We start from the raw sequence: 14180 nt of genomic DNA, 5'->3' as shown, positions 1-14180 counted from the left end.
TTTTTTTTTAAGCAAGGTGTACTGAGAAGGACATAAATTGAGACCCATAAGTGGTAGGCCCATGTCTGGTAAGGTAGCATGGAGAAAAGGCTGACACAATCAGGCTCAACACCTTTCCTTTGGCTTTGGGACAAGTATTGGCTTTTAGATGAAGCTTTCAAGACAATGGAAAAGACAGGCACAGGAAACTTAGATGTGCATCTATAAACAGTTGTAATAAGTAGTATTCCATTGTAGACCAAGGTATCCAGTTTTTATAAATTCTTACACACACACAAAAAAAAAATCAATTTACTCATTCTTCTTTGAGGAACAGCATTTCTTTAGATGTTTGTTTCCATCAGTTCAGTCTTTGGCATTACAACGAGTGCAGCTCAGCAATTTTGGTAGGGGGAGAAGGTAGGTTTTAAAAGTTGGTCATTGATAGGTGAGAGTTGTTTTAATAGTAACTGCCAAGATGGGATGGCACATGGGTGTTAGGGTGGCGAGGAACGTTTGGGTTTGGGTAGATGCCTGCAGTGGGCGAACTCCAGTACTGAGCAGTGGGTCCAAAGAAATTGGAGGAGGTGACTGGCATAGATGGAGGGTGCGGGGATACAAAGTTGACCTTCTGCTGGTGGGCGTGGTAAGAAGGCACATAGGCTAGGTCCGAGGGGTATTTATACATCGATGACTCGGTGGGGTGCGGCTGCAGTGCCTGAGCAATACCATGGAAGTCGAACTTGTAGGCATAGCGTTTGCCATGCACTTTCGTCATGATATTTTTGTCATAGTAGTAGCGCAGTGCGCGGCTCAGCTTGTCATAGTTCATGTTGGGCTTGCTCTTACGCTCACCCCATCGTCGCGCCACCTCATCTGGATCTGTCATCTTAAACTCTCCATTGGTCCCTTCCCAAGTGATGCACCCTGCATTGGCACTGTCGGACAAGAGCTCCAAGAGGAACTGCCAAAGTTGGATTTGACCTGAGCCTGGAAGTGGACAGAAGAAGAAATCATTGTCATGGACATTCGTGGTCTCTAAAATATAAGCATTTATTTATTTATTTATTATTATTATGTTTACAGATTTCAGTATTTGTCTGATTACAGAAGGCTTAAACATGTCAATAATCTTACCTGGATTGGCAAGACGACTACTGGTGGGGCCCAGAATCTGATAAGGATCTGCAGACAAATGCAAAAGGATGATCAATCTGGAATCAGATTTCTGTGGTATATAGTACAGCAAAATTTCCTGATGGAAAAAAAGGTACAATTGTTATCAGAATCCCTATCGAAACTCCACTCCAAACCCATTGATTGTCTACTGTCTGAATATTTTTTGTGTCAGTCGCACCTGTAGGTTTTGCCAACAAGCTGTATGCTAAAGTTTATATGGCCAGTTTTCAAACTTAATTTCAATTCAATTCGCATCCTATTTGTGTCTGCTTGGAAAACTCAATGTTCAAAAGGCAGTGACCAGTGTTAATGCAACAATTCAAAGTGTCTACCAACAATCTGAGTAGTTCTCACTCTTTGCAATGAGATCCATAGTAAATCATAGACTCTTCTGGCTGCTGCAGATCCCTGTCTTTATGCCATGTATACCTGCACATTGTGCTCAGATATCCAACTGTGGGAAAGAGCCCAACTGAAGCATTAGCCATTAAAATGCATGTAATTTAAAACTAAGCAGTACACTTATTAAGACAGAAAACATTGTTTTCTTTGTGAGTTTTGTTCCAAATATTTTCACTAAAAATTATATCTAAATATATTTTATGCTAAAAGCATCAATGAGAAATATCAAAACAAACAGTAGACGTGCAAGTATTGGTCGAGAACTTCAGTCAACTACTCGACATGAAAATATTGCCAAGAAAATAAAAGGCAGGAGTTCACTAAAGTTGTACATGTGGAGTCATATCAAAAATAAAAAATATTTTTCATTGATCTGTTATCAGAACTCCGTAGTTGCTTTCGCTTTCTTAACTTCTTAGCTTTCTTAACTTATCAGGTTACTCTTAGCAACGTGTTTGAAAACTCTTGCCGCAAGAAAATTCAAGCAAATTCATGCCATTGATTTGATTTCTCCGTTTTTGTATTTAATGTTGTATTATTTATACTTAATATACACCGCATAAAAGGTATACGTAGAAAAATAAATAAATGCTACGTGCAATAAGGAATAAGCCACTGTATGTTTAATAACTGAGGGATTGACTCATGTGTTTTCTGTTTTTGTCAGCAGACTCAATCTCTGTGTATAATGGATATTTCAGCTGAGGTTGTTTTCCACTGTTTTTACTGGAGGGTGTAAGTTGCTGTTCCTTCCTTTTTAAGATACCTTAGAGGTGTCCTGTTAGATTCAAGGCATACTTGGCCATCTCATACTTCTAATGTTTCCTTAAAAAAAACAAACACACACAAAAAAAACTAGAAACTTCTTTATAAACTTTCCATCGTGGAATATTTCTGCATTACATAAATTCAATGCTTTGAAGATCTTTATGGTCATCTTTTAGGATATCTACATTATTTAATGAGCATATCTAATTAACAGCTTAATATTGTGAAATATATTGTAATAAGGGTATTATAAGAAGGTGAAAATCAGTCCACTGTGTCTTGGCTGAGTAGAACAATCCTCTTTTAGATTATTACTTATTTTTGTCAACTTGCTGTAAAGCTTTATTATAGTTACTGGATGCCAAAACATGCAGGTGCATTTCAATATAGTTCATAGTTATACTGGACAAACAAACCACTTTTTCCTCACTTTCTTGAACCACTCTCCAATTTGCATTGTTTGGTGTTATTTTAACTGTCAACTCTTTGTTTTCTCTTAGGTATTTTTCTCTTCGTAGTAGCTACATCTGCTCTGACATTCTGTTTGGCTGTGATACCTTCTTGAAGGAGGACATTGTCTGAAATAGCGCTACCATCAACTAACCATTCTCCTTTCCCTCCAGTCAACTTTTTATTTTCATGAACATCAAAAATAATCCTACAATGGTTAATTTATTTCTTTCTTCTTGTGCATTCTGCTCTGTCTTCTCTAACAGGAGACAGTGTTGGCTGTGACAGATGGCTGCCTGTATTGAGACAGGTTATGCTGGAGGTGATGTGATGCTTTGATTGTAAATTCTTTATTGTTATTTGTCACAAAAAGTAGCTGAAAACTGTTTCATATGACCTTCAAATTGCACAACTATGTCTAATGAACAGACTTGTAGTGTAGACATTACTATTACAGACAATGTATCCAGTTAGGGTTCTGCTGTAAACAAAGTGTAATTATGCTTGACTGTCTTAAGTACCAACATCGAGATATGATTGGAAAAAAAAGAAAGAATGGAAAAAAAAACAGCTTTATCAAAGCATTTGATACAAAAAAAACGTTATCACTTCAAACAATAAGTTTCGAGTCTGTACTCATCCGACCAAAAGCACAAATGCTACAGAGTAAGGGTAAAGGTAAAGGTAATTTTATTTTTAAAGCACATTTTCAGCAACAAGGCAATACAAAGTGCTTAAGCAGTTACCTGGTTGAGGTCTGGCCTGCTCAGTGGACTTGGTCACATTCTGAGGAACGACAGGTGAGCCTGAAAGAAGGGAAGCAGTCATTGGATGAAGAGGGGGAGACATAACATGATTCAGACACTATATTCATAGGGTGGTCACAGATAACAAGACCACATATCTTGAAGGCATTTTAGCAGAGGTCCAAAGTAAATAAGGAAGTGACTTGACTGTCTTCTGTAATCTTATGGAGTCTTTCCCACATGTCTAGACAGTGTTGATGTCAGTAATACATCTCCTCTGGTGCAAACTCTAGATAAAAGTATTACTGAGTATTTAAAATGGTCCTGAACACCCACTGACAGTGTTTATTTTTGACAAGTAGTGCTAAAAATTCCCACTTAGTCCGTTTCAATCACCCCTTAGTCAAATGCAAAAATACATAAATAGATCTTTAATATGTTACTATATGGGACCTTACCTTTGCCACTGTGCATGTTGTTAGACCACCCTGTCCGCCGTACAGCATCATATGATGGATCTGAAAAACAAGTATTAGAAAAAGAAAGATAAAATCATATGTTTTTTATTAGGAAATAACCAATTAGTAATTTATTTCATTACCAAAAGAAGTATTTAAGTGATACAAACATGTATCTGCAACAATCTTTCAGATTTAGTCAGATTACAGTCCTTAAAAGCCTCCATGTGCGCATGGTTAAATAAAATATCTCAACTAGTAGTAGTAAATGTCGATTAAGCTCAATAAATCCATCAAAAAGTGCTTAACAATCTTCTTCACAAGATATCTGGACACGCTCGTGGTTTAGTAAGGCTTGCTTTGGTGGTTAGAACGTCGATGGCATAAGCTTCGAGAAAGTTCACAGCTGCTTGAGCAACTTGCAACATAGTAACCACAAATTGCTGATGCAAATTAACAAACAAAGCACACAAAACAATAGCTGGACCGAACACGCATTCATGTCTCATTTTGTGATACCAGCAGCTTCAATGGTCAACGAGTGAACTGACCTGACCTGCGCAGCATAAGCTCTACCTGCTTTGTGTCTGTCTGTGGTGTAAGGCTAAACAGGTTCCACCAAACAATCAATCACTGTGACACAAGTGCAAGCAACAGAGGCTGTGGCAACATCTCAAAAATGCCCTGGTATACTCATACTGCACCTGGCCTTGATTGTTTCCATTATTACAGACTTAAACAGATCAAATTGCCACCAGAATGCAGGGGAAATCTGATGTTTATTAATACCAGATTGGATTCACACTTAGTCTAACATGGTATACACAGTATTAGAATTGAGAGCAAGTATTTTGGTCACCAGTTTTTTGTATTTTTTCTCCTTAGGGACCATAGAAAAAGACTATAAGGTTGAAATCAGCAGGGTATCTGAAGGGTCGAAAAGCAATTTAATTAGCCTTAAGTGTGTGTGGAAATCACAGGCTGTGTTAAAGAATGACAACATAAATAGTATAAAATATATGTATAAAATCCTCATAGTGAAATAAGGTTGAGTTACAATTTTGAGACCATGACATTTTAAACCCTTGGTTTATCATTATACTCGCCCATGTTGAAGTTGAACACATTAGGGATAGTGTTACACCATCCCAAAATGGAAATGATTTATGCTTGAATTTCACTCCCAAGAAAGACAAAAATATGATATTCCTGCAAACCCGTTTAGCATGTTTCATCAAACATCCATACATTGTCTATTCCTGCTTATCTGTGCTGGGTTGCGGTGCGGGTTTCTGTCTCCTGAGGTCACTGGGCGAGAGGCAGGACACAGACAGACTGCCAGTTTACCTCAGGTCAGCACAGGACAAACAACCATTCATATACATATTCATTTCTGAGTGCAACTTAGAAAGACCAAGTAACTTAACATGTACATACATACTGTATTTTTAAACCATGAGAAGAAGCTGATGGGAGTTAAGAAAGAAGCCATACATCCACAGGCACATTCATGCTTCACGTATAAAGACACGGCAACTACTGTTAACAAGTACCCCACCCAGCAGCACCAATTATCTATTTTTTAATAAAATAAGTTATTCACCAGAGACAGTGTGTTGATTAAATAAAGAATACCTTCAGCAGTTTTGTTCAAATGACACCTTGTAGGAATCCTACGGGCCATTTCAAACGCTCTTCAACATTTATGACCTTTGTTTTTATGTGAACATGTTCCCATTGTAAATGTTATGTAGATTGACGTCCTATAAATACATAGTTTCGATAAATGTATATTTTTCAAATACCAACATATTTGCAAAGTTAAGTTCATGGAACCTTTGCTTTATGCAATACGGGAAATCAATGCTTGATGCTTAAAACAGAGAACACCAAAGTTCTCTATTTTTAGTTTTTATTTTTGTTATCAGCTATTATTTAACCTTGAGGACTTAATTTATAATAATTCAATTGAAACCTATTTGGAACCAAATACAAATGTTTAAAGCATTTTTACAGAAAGTGTGAGAGGATTTACCACAAAAAAAGCACATTTGAGCTTTCATTTTAACCTATTAACACTGGTGACAAACGGGTATCATGTCTTCCTGTTTTGACTATTCCTCACACAAAGCAATACTGCCCTCATGTGGATTATTGTATAATAACATTTTTAATGTTTAAGAGTCCGTAAGGAATAAAATATTGGATTCTTTAACTTTGTCAGTTAACTTATTGAATTATTCATTCCAGGATTAAACTCTAAATTACTATATAAAATACATCAAGTATATCGAAATTTCCTTTCTTTAATAGCAGAATATATGCAAAAGTTTCCTGCTGCTTGGAGACCTCCGAGTCTTCTTGACAGTTCTTATGCTTTCTAACTTTTAACCCTCCTCAGTGCTTCAGCTAAGAAGCCATTCTTCCAATATCTGCTGACAAGAGAGATTATTCCTGGCGTGTGCGACTCCACATATGAATTGAGTTGGTGAACAAAAAGTGAAGGTCCAGACAAGTGACAGCTCACATAAAAGGTTAAAGAAAGGATATTAGCTTTCAGAGAAGAAAAAAAAAGAAGAAAGGGTTACATAGCCGAAACACAAAAAAAGAGGTAGAGGAGGGACAAATAGCAAGAATGCTGCAGCGGTTTAGAGGGGCTGTCAGGTTCAATCTGGTGTGGGCCTACAGGATAGCCAAAGACCAGCGACTGGGGGAGAGTCCTAGGAGACTTGTGTTTCCTGCCTGCTTCTCCTGCAGACAACCTCTCTTTGTTTTACTGGCCCTTTTTTCCCCTCTGCTCACTGCCAGCAAACCTCCCCACCACCTCCACCACACCTCACCCCCGCCAACCAATCCCCATCACCCCGCAAAAGAAAATCTCCCAACGTGGGCTACCTGTGCTGCCGAGAGGGGTTAGGTGTTTGTGGGGTAGAGACAGAGGAGATGAGACGGAAGGTGAAGAAATCCCAAACGGTGAGACGCAGACAGATAATAAAGTGTATGAAAAAAAAAAAAAAGTCATGAAAGAGAGCAAAGTAATGAAAAACCACTGAGTCAGACAAAATGTAACTCTGGAATTTGAAAAGAAAACAGCGGCAGCATAAGTAGCTACTGTCTGGTATGGGCAGGGTGGGGGGGGCAGGGGGGTTGCTCGTTTGTTTCACACATTCAAGAAACTGTGAGGGGGTTCCAGAAATGATTTCTGTGTCTCAAGTAAGCATGTACAAAAAAAATAATAATAATAACCCAATATTCCAATTATGTTTGTATAATTAAATTTTTAAACCTACAGAGGCCCTCAACTCTACACGCACTCGGTTGTGTGAAAGGTAGGGAAGTAGAAGTGAAACTGCAGAAGGAGGAAAGAGCCACGGATGCATGAAATACCAAGCCCCAGTGATTGTGTGAGGGGACAACTGTGAAAACACAAGCACAAAAAAATACGTATAGAGATCACCCTCATCCCCACCCTGTACAAACCCCCACCCCCTGCTTCTGCCTTCATTTTTCCAGGCCTCGCTCTGACTGCAACTCGCGCCAGTTTCCACTCTGGTCTGGGGTGTGGTGCATGCTCCTGGGAGACTTCAACTGCTGGATCAGTTAGTCAAAACAAGACCTAAGTGCTCCACAGAGAGGAGAAGACTGAGACAGAGGGACACAGAGAGTGAAGAAGAAAGATAAGGAGAGAGATAGAGGGAGAGGAAGAAAGAGCAACCAAGCCGTGAGAGTGAGACAGCGCCTGAGACAGAGAGCAAAGTTAGAGTTGAGTCATGGACTGATTTTAACAGTGAATTTGGGCCAGAAGGAGAGAGAGAGAGACCCAGACAGGCTAAACTGTTTTAATACCCATAATACAGGTGCTTTAAAAACCATCTGTGAGAAGACAGAGCCAGAAGAAGAGAATGACGGAAAAGCAAAGGAGTTAGCCACAATGTGAACAGAATATGTAAGCCAATTGAGGAGAAAACACTTTGAAGTGGGAGTGGAAGGACCTTTTTTTATCCTTCACAAAAGAGTTGAAGCTCAGACTGAACTTAAATTGAAGGGATATTTTTTTTCAAATGGGTTTAGGTCTCTTGTCCTGACCAACTTCCCTGTCCCTGTTAAACACATTGTGCTCACAGCATGATGCTTCCACCACCGTGTTTCCTCCTAAGGAGAGGGTGTTAGGGCGATGTGTACTACTAGTTTCCAAAGAGACATAATGTGATTAATTGGCATCCCATATATGGTTTGAGAAAAACCTGAATTAAAAAAAAATAAATCATATCAATTTATTCTTGCCACTCCTCCACAAAGGCCTATTTGTGAACTGCTGGACTGATTATTATTCTATGTAAAAAATTGTCCATCTGAGCAGTGGATCTTTACAACTCCTCCAGAGATACCATGGGTCTTATGGTTGCTTCTCTGAAGCTTTCCTACTCTGCTTGCCTGACCTGTCAGTTAAGTTGTATGGCCTTTTCTTGACAGGTTTCTTTGTCATTTTAGAAAACTTTGTGTTGATCTATCACACAAAGACCTTACAAAATACATTAAAGTGTATTGTTATAAAGTAACAAAATGTGAAAAGGTGTATTAAAGTATAAGGAAATCAATGCAAGGTACTGCATGAGAGCCCCTACACATAATGATAATTTTGCCTTTAATCCTTTAACAGTGTCTTTACAAAAGTGAATTGTGATCTTGTAGTTTTTAGAAAGCATACACTGATCTTCTTGATAAAACAAATAATGGAACTAAAAGTGTGTGAACGAGTTGTGAAAATGATTGACTTCTTCAGCACTTTCTATACTGTATTAACCTTTAAAAACATGCTGGAACATCCTGCCAAGACATGTAGGAAACCTGGCCACAAATATGCACACCCGTCCACAAGAAAATAGTAGACAGAGACCGTAAATACACACATTGACACACACGCACACACACACACACACACACTCACTCACAGATTCTTTCATAGCTGCTGCATTCCGTGTTTTATATGCTCTCTTTTATTCATAACATTGCCTTTTACACCGCAGAATCTGGTGCAGATTAAGGGTTGTCTCCTGCCGTATACTTGTGCTTACTCTACCCCAAAGAGCCTGAATGGTATTTGGCTGTTCGCACAAAGCAATATGAATGCGAACATCTGGCAGCGCTCGTCTGCACAGACACTTACAACAGGTTCTGCCGAAGTAAGGCATCATTTATTGTTGAGTCACAAACTTACCAAGTTGGAATTTTATCTTCTTTATGTTGTTTCACATTTTTAAAGAATTTGCACCACAGTAACATACAACTGCATCAGTTTTTTGTTACTGGTTTAAATAAAAAGGCACAAATAGGACACCAGATTATTGTTCCCTCAGTATAAAAAAAAAAAAAAATGTTATAGGAATATGAGCTCCTTTAATGCCACGGGGTGACATTTAGGCCAGGGTCTTTGCTCACAGCTAAGGGCAGAGTCAGTGTTACAGGAGCCCATTATAGCAATCGCCTCTCATGAAAGGGAAATGCTCTCGAAGGGAGTGATCCAGTGTTCCTGCCAGTCTAAATACCTGCCGTTGAGAACCAGGAAGACCAGGGTCAGGGGGTGACAGAGCAGAATCTTATCTGGCCTACCCACTGGTCTATTAGGTTGAAGCTGCGCAAGAACAAGTCCACAGCCGGGTAACTCTGACCACAGGGTCAGATAGAGAAAGAGGCAGAAGGCATTCTCTGACACTTATCAGAGCTAGTATTTCCTCTGCTCCTGCCTTGATAGGGCTCTTCATCCTGTGAGTGAGGCTATCAGTGTTATTGCAGTCCTTTTTCTCGTCTCTGGTGGTGACACTCTATAGCCGATGTAAATTCTGTTTTTTTTTTTTTTTTTACAGATATTTAGCCTGTTCCTATTCCAGTTGTGTCAGCACAAAATAATGTTTGGAGGGTGAAAAGCCATCAAGAGGAAAGGAACAGTCATTCTGAACTGGGCTTGACTCATTCTAAAACATTTTGAAAACAGCTACAGAAGAACTAGCAAAAAAATTAATTAATAATAACATAAAAATAACACAATATATTTTTTCAAACATAAAATATATATTGTTTAAAAACCAAAGAAGTTGTTTGTTTTCCTAACTTGGTTTATGTGTTGTAGAGGAAAAGGAGGTTTGCATCTCTGTTTTGTAAAACAATACATACTCCAGAAGTCATTTTTAAAACAGTTCAGCCAGACAAAACATTTATTATATTTGTATCTTGCTGCTTTTGGATTGGGCAAATGGTCATATTTTCTTAACAAAGAAATGTCTGTATTCCTGCTTGCTTATAAGGTACGAATCAGATTATCTCATCGATAAACTGGGGTTCAAAGAAAAAAACAAAAAACCTTAAAATGATTTATCTTTAACCAAGGATCAGATCGAAATGATCCATATCGGAAAAATAACTAGGATCAATTGGAATGCATGTGTGATTGAATTGAAATGACTTTCTCTATGTGTCTCAAGATGACGTGTGTAGTGAATTGGTACTGAACTAAAGTGAACTGCATGTTCAAACGTGGAGTTGTCTGAATGCCGTCAATGACGTGTTGATGAATAAAAATCTCGCTCGAGGAGGAAAGTAGCTTGCACAACTCAAATGTAGAAAAAGGCAGGAAAAAGCAAATAGACACTCAGTTCTGAAGAACTACAGAAAATGGAAATAACCAGCACTCCAAAAATATATGTAAAGGTTTTAATGTGGTGTTGCCCTGCGATGGACTGAGGGTGTAGCCCACCTGTCGCCTGCTGACTGCTGCAGTAAAAAAAGAAAGAAAGAAAGAAAAGTATTCGGCTATCATCAGCTTGCCTGTTGCAATCTGCGGCAGGCATAAATCTAGATTTTAAAATCTGTCTTGATGAAGTTGTCATGTTAGAAGCGAAATGGTGATTTGAAAAGGACAAGTTGTCCTTTATATATCCTTGCAAAAGACATGCCAAGCAATAACTCATGACAATGTCTCATAAACTGGATCAAACTGATCAGCAAGATAATACCAAGCTGTCAACATGAACACTATGAAGACCACTATTGAGGAATGAAACAGTATAATTCTAAAGTAATGGAGTTTGAACATATGATATACAATACTTACTAAAACTGGTACAAAATATCTGAGGCTTGAGTCATTTTAGACTTCAGAAATGTACTCCTTTGTTTCTGAGTTATCAGCTTACCTATATCACAAGAATTGATCTAATCTGGGGTCAGACTGATTTCTGTTGATCACATGTAAGAGGATAACTAACGACTGAACAAGTGACATCCGTGATGGGTCTCCTCCACACCCTGAAACAGCTCAGATTTACTCTGTAAACAAGTTGTGTTCAAACACAAAGTTTACCTGTTTGAAAAATCTGAAACTACTGTTTAAAGAATGGGGTGGTTTAGTCAAAATTTCCTCAGAAAATGATGGTGTTTATGTTATTTCTCCTCTGTTTCTGCTCTATTCCAGGTTTTGCTGTTCCGTGTCATATTTATAAGAAATAAATTGCTTATTCTTAACACAACCTGAGTTCCGCAAACATTGCAGACAAAGCTCATCCTCGCCAAACTGTATTTTTAAGGTTTAGATGGGTCAAAAATACAACATATAATACACACTCTGTCATATTACAAACTGAGTCTCTTCAACCATTTAGTCAGCCATGCACATCCACTCGTTTCCACTCCAGCTTGATACAGGGCAGCCGTCCAGTCTCGTCTGTCATGTACGATAAGCACACATTGTTGCTTCAGCACCTGTCTGCGACGCCTGCTCCTCCAGTAAACAGCCTCATTCACAGGCCCTCCTTCGAATAATCACCGCATTTGAAGTCTGTTTGTGCCCCTTTGTTGCTGTGGAAAAAACTAATCAGCACTCTGTTCTTGCCTAGTTTGTTAATATAGCGCTGTTCTGTTATTCCATCTCCGAGCTTCGCTGTGTTGTCATAGCATTCAGGTAGCTGTCTTGAATAGCACAATCTGCTGGCTCGTATCACCTCAGCTACACAAAAGCTGCACCTGCCTGGAGCTTTGTCCTTTGCAATCAGCCATTGCATACGCTTTGGTTCTGGTGAGTGGGCTGTTTTCCAAAGTGTGCAGTGCTTTGTGTTTTTGTGCTTTTATTTGCATCACTCACACTGGCAGGAATTGTGATCTGAATTCCCAAATAAAAAATTTTTTGACACTCTGTCTAACCCGCTGAATCAATTTCTCTATAAATATCAGTCGCACAGGACTTCCCTCTACCACGTCACATGCACAATTAGATAGCAGGTCAGTATCTATGGCAATAGAAGTAGAAAAACCTTCGTACCTTCTTTGGCAGCCAAACGTGGTGATGCGTCGGTGTGAGATGGCGTATTGTAGGATAATGATGAGCTACCTGTGAAATGAGAAGATACACATTGAAATCGGCTTATTTCACTGTGATTAAAAGTTCAGGTGTTTAAAACACAGGAAAAGAAACAGACAAACATGTAGTGGAGTTTTTTTTTTGTTTTTTTTTTAAACAAAACCCTGCATTTTAGCTTCAAAATGTTTTGGACATTTAAACAGCCACTGTGCATGGAAACGTATGACAGTGTTGCCAGCAGGTGGCAGCAAAAATCTCAGATCCATTTCATATGATCTCCCTCATTTCTTGCTTTTCGTTAGAAAATAACATAAAAAAAGTGGTTGCACTAAGTAAATCTAGCCCAAAGTAAATCAAATGCAGCCCAGATTTGAGGTCCTTAAAAATGTAAAGAAAACCCCCTCAGAGCCTCTGAGCGTTTTCCAGTACAACTACTCCTCCTGGGAGGCAAGAGTCCTCATATGGCAGCCTATTCACTTCACCTTATGGAGCAGAACTCTGCGCCACATTCCTCCACTTACACAGGCACCCTGGGCGGCACCAAAATGCTCTCTTAATTTTAGCTGCCCCGAGGCATAAATCAGCGAGTGGAAAAACAGACCCAAAAAATCCACAGAGAAAACACAAGAGCAGTTACTGCGAAGTGAGTGCAAGCCAAAAATTAACACTGAGATGACTGAGCATGGGAAGGATACCCTTTCTGAATGGAGCGATGTGAAAGGCAACCTCGAGTACAAATGGGACTAAAATCCCCATTGGAACAGGCAGTTTTCTTGAGATGTGATGCAGGATCCTTACATAGTGTGTGCTGCTGCTGGTAAAGAGGCCTGCTGCAGAGGGCTAGGAGTCTGTTTTTTTAGGGGGTGACTGCAGAGGTGAAAGAGTGGGGTTCTCCACAGATGCATTTTAACCTCCCCATACCCTACCCCTCCCTGTTCTACCTACTCCATGGCACCCCCAAGGGTCTGGGTCTAGTTTAGAAAGCTGGGGGCCTTAGAACAGGGGAGCTATTGTATGGGGAAGGGTCCCTCCTCACCAATCAAACGCAGCTCCCCATACAAAAATAATTCCACACGCTCAGTGTAAGCACACCCGGGCAAATGAGCCACCAAAGCAGTGTCTTTGGAATGAGAGTAAGGGAGAAAAGACGGAACAGATGGGCAGGGAAGGGAAGGGAAAGGAGAAGGAAAGGACCATTAACCCTTTTCCTACTGTGCGCCACATATGTGGGCTGACCCAGACAGGCAAACCGGCAGCATTGCAGAGAAAACCTCAAACCATCCCACAGAGAAATTCAGGACCGCCGCACGGCTGAGAGTGAGAGTGAATGAGACAGAGGGGGGAGAGGCCACAGCTGACTGCTCGGCGAGGGGAAAAGTTGGCTGCGCTGCCTATTTATTTGCACTGCCTCTTCCTCTTTCAGAAAACAAACATGTCTTGGTAATCTGACAGCATGACGGGAGAACCGGACAGCCTTTGAAACCCTCGCTCTCTCTTCGTGTCTTCAGTCACATCTGTTCAGAGTCTGTTAGATTACATAACATCCACAAACAATTTGCTTTTCTCCCCTTCCTTTGACTGATGGGTCTTTCAAAATTTTTGCTCTCCAATTTGACACGCTCACAACGAGAATAATGTTTCTCAAATCTAATTTTGCATTGCATTGCACAGCTCCTATAGAAGGCACACAGTGTCTAATCTGTGATACTACATGATGCCATTATTCTAAACATGTAGTGGACATTTCCCAGTGTTGAAGCCCTTACCACCTCACATAGGGTAAATTGGCTCCAGCCATCATTTAAGCACCGAAGGACAAAACTCCATTTATACCAGCCTTAAGGTGGG

General features: G+C 39.7%; 1 protein-coding gene across 7 annotated transcripts in view; it reads right to left on the bottom strand.

Moving 5' to 3' along the window:
- The window catches only part of fli1 (Fli-1 proto-oncogene, ETS transcription factor), a 37716-nt gene continuing 23536 nt past the window's right edge, over nucleotides 1-14180 (bottom strand). For all 7 annotated transcript variants that reach the window (XM_016676762.1, XM_016676759.1, XM_016676761.1 and 4 more), the window contains 5 exons: nucleotides 12294-12362; nucleotides 3983-4042; nucleotides 3525-3584; nucleotides 1117-1164; nucleotides 1-969 (listed from right to left, as the gene is read on the bottom strand). In XM_016676762.1, coding sequence (XP_016532248.1) covers nucleotides 440-969; nucleotides 1117-1164; nucleotides 3525-3584; nucleotides 3983-4042; nucleotides 12294-12362 — 767 coding nt within the window. In that variant the 3' untranslated portion in view covers nucleotides 1-439. The remainder of the gene's footprint in view (nucleotides 970-1116; nucleotides 1165-3524; nucleotides 3585-3982; nucleotides 4043-12293; nucleotides 12363-14180) is intronic.

This window comes from Poecilia formosa, unplaced genomic scaffold (genome assembly GCF_000485575.1).
Source record: "Poecilia formosa unplaced genomic scaffold, Poecilia_formosa-5.1.2 Scaffold141, whole genome shotgun sequence".
Taxonomy (NCBI): domain Eukaryota; kingdom Metazoa; phylum Chordata; class Actinopteri; order Cyprinodontiformes; family Poeciliidae; genus Poecilia; species Poecilia formosa.
This window is presented reverse-complemented; position numbering and strand designations above follow the sequence as displayed.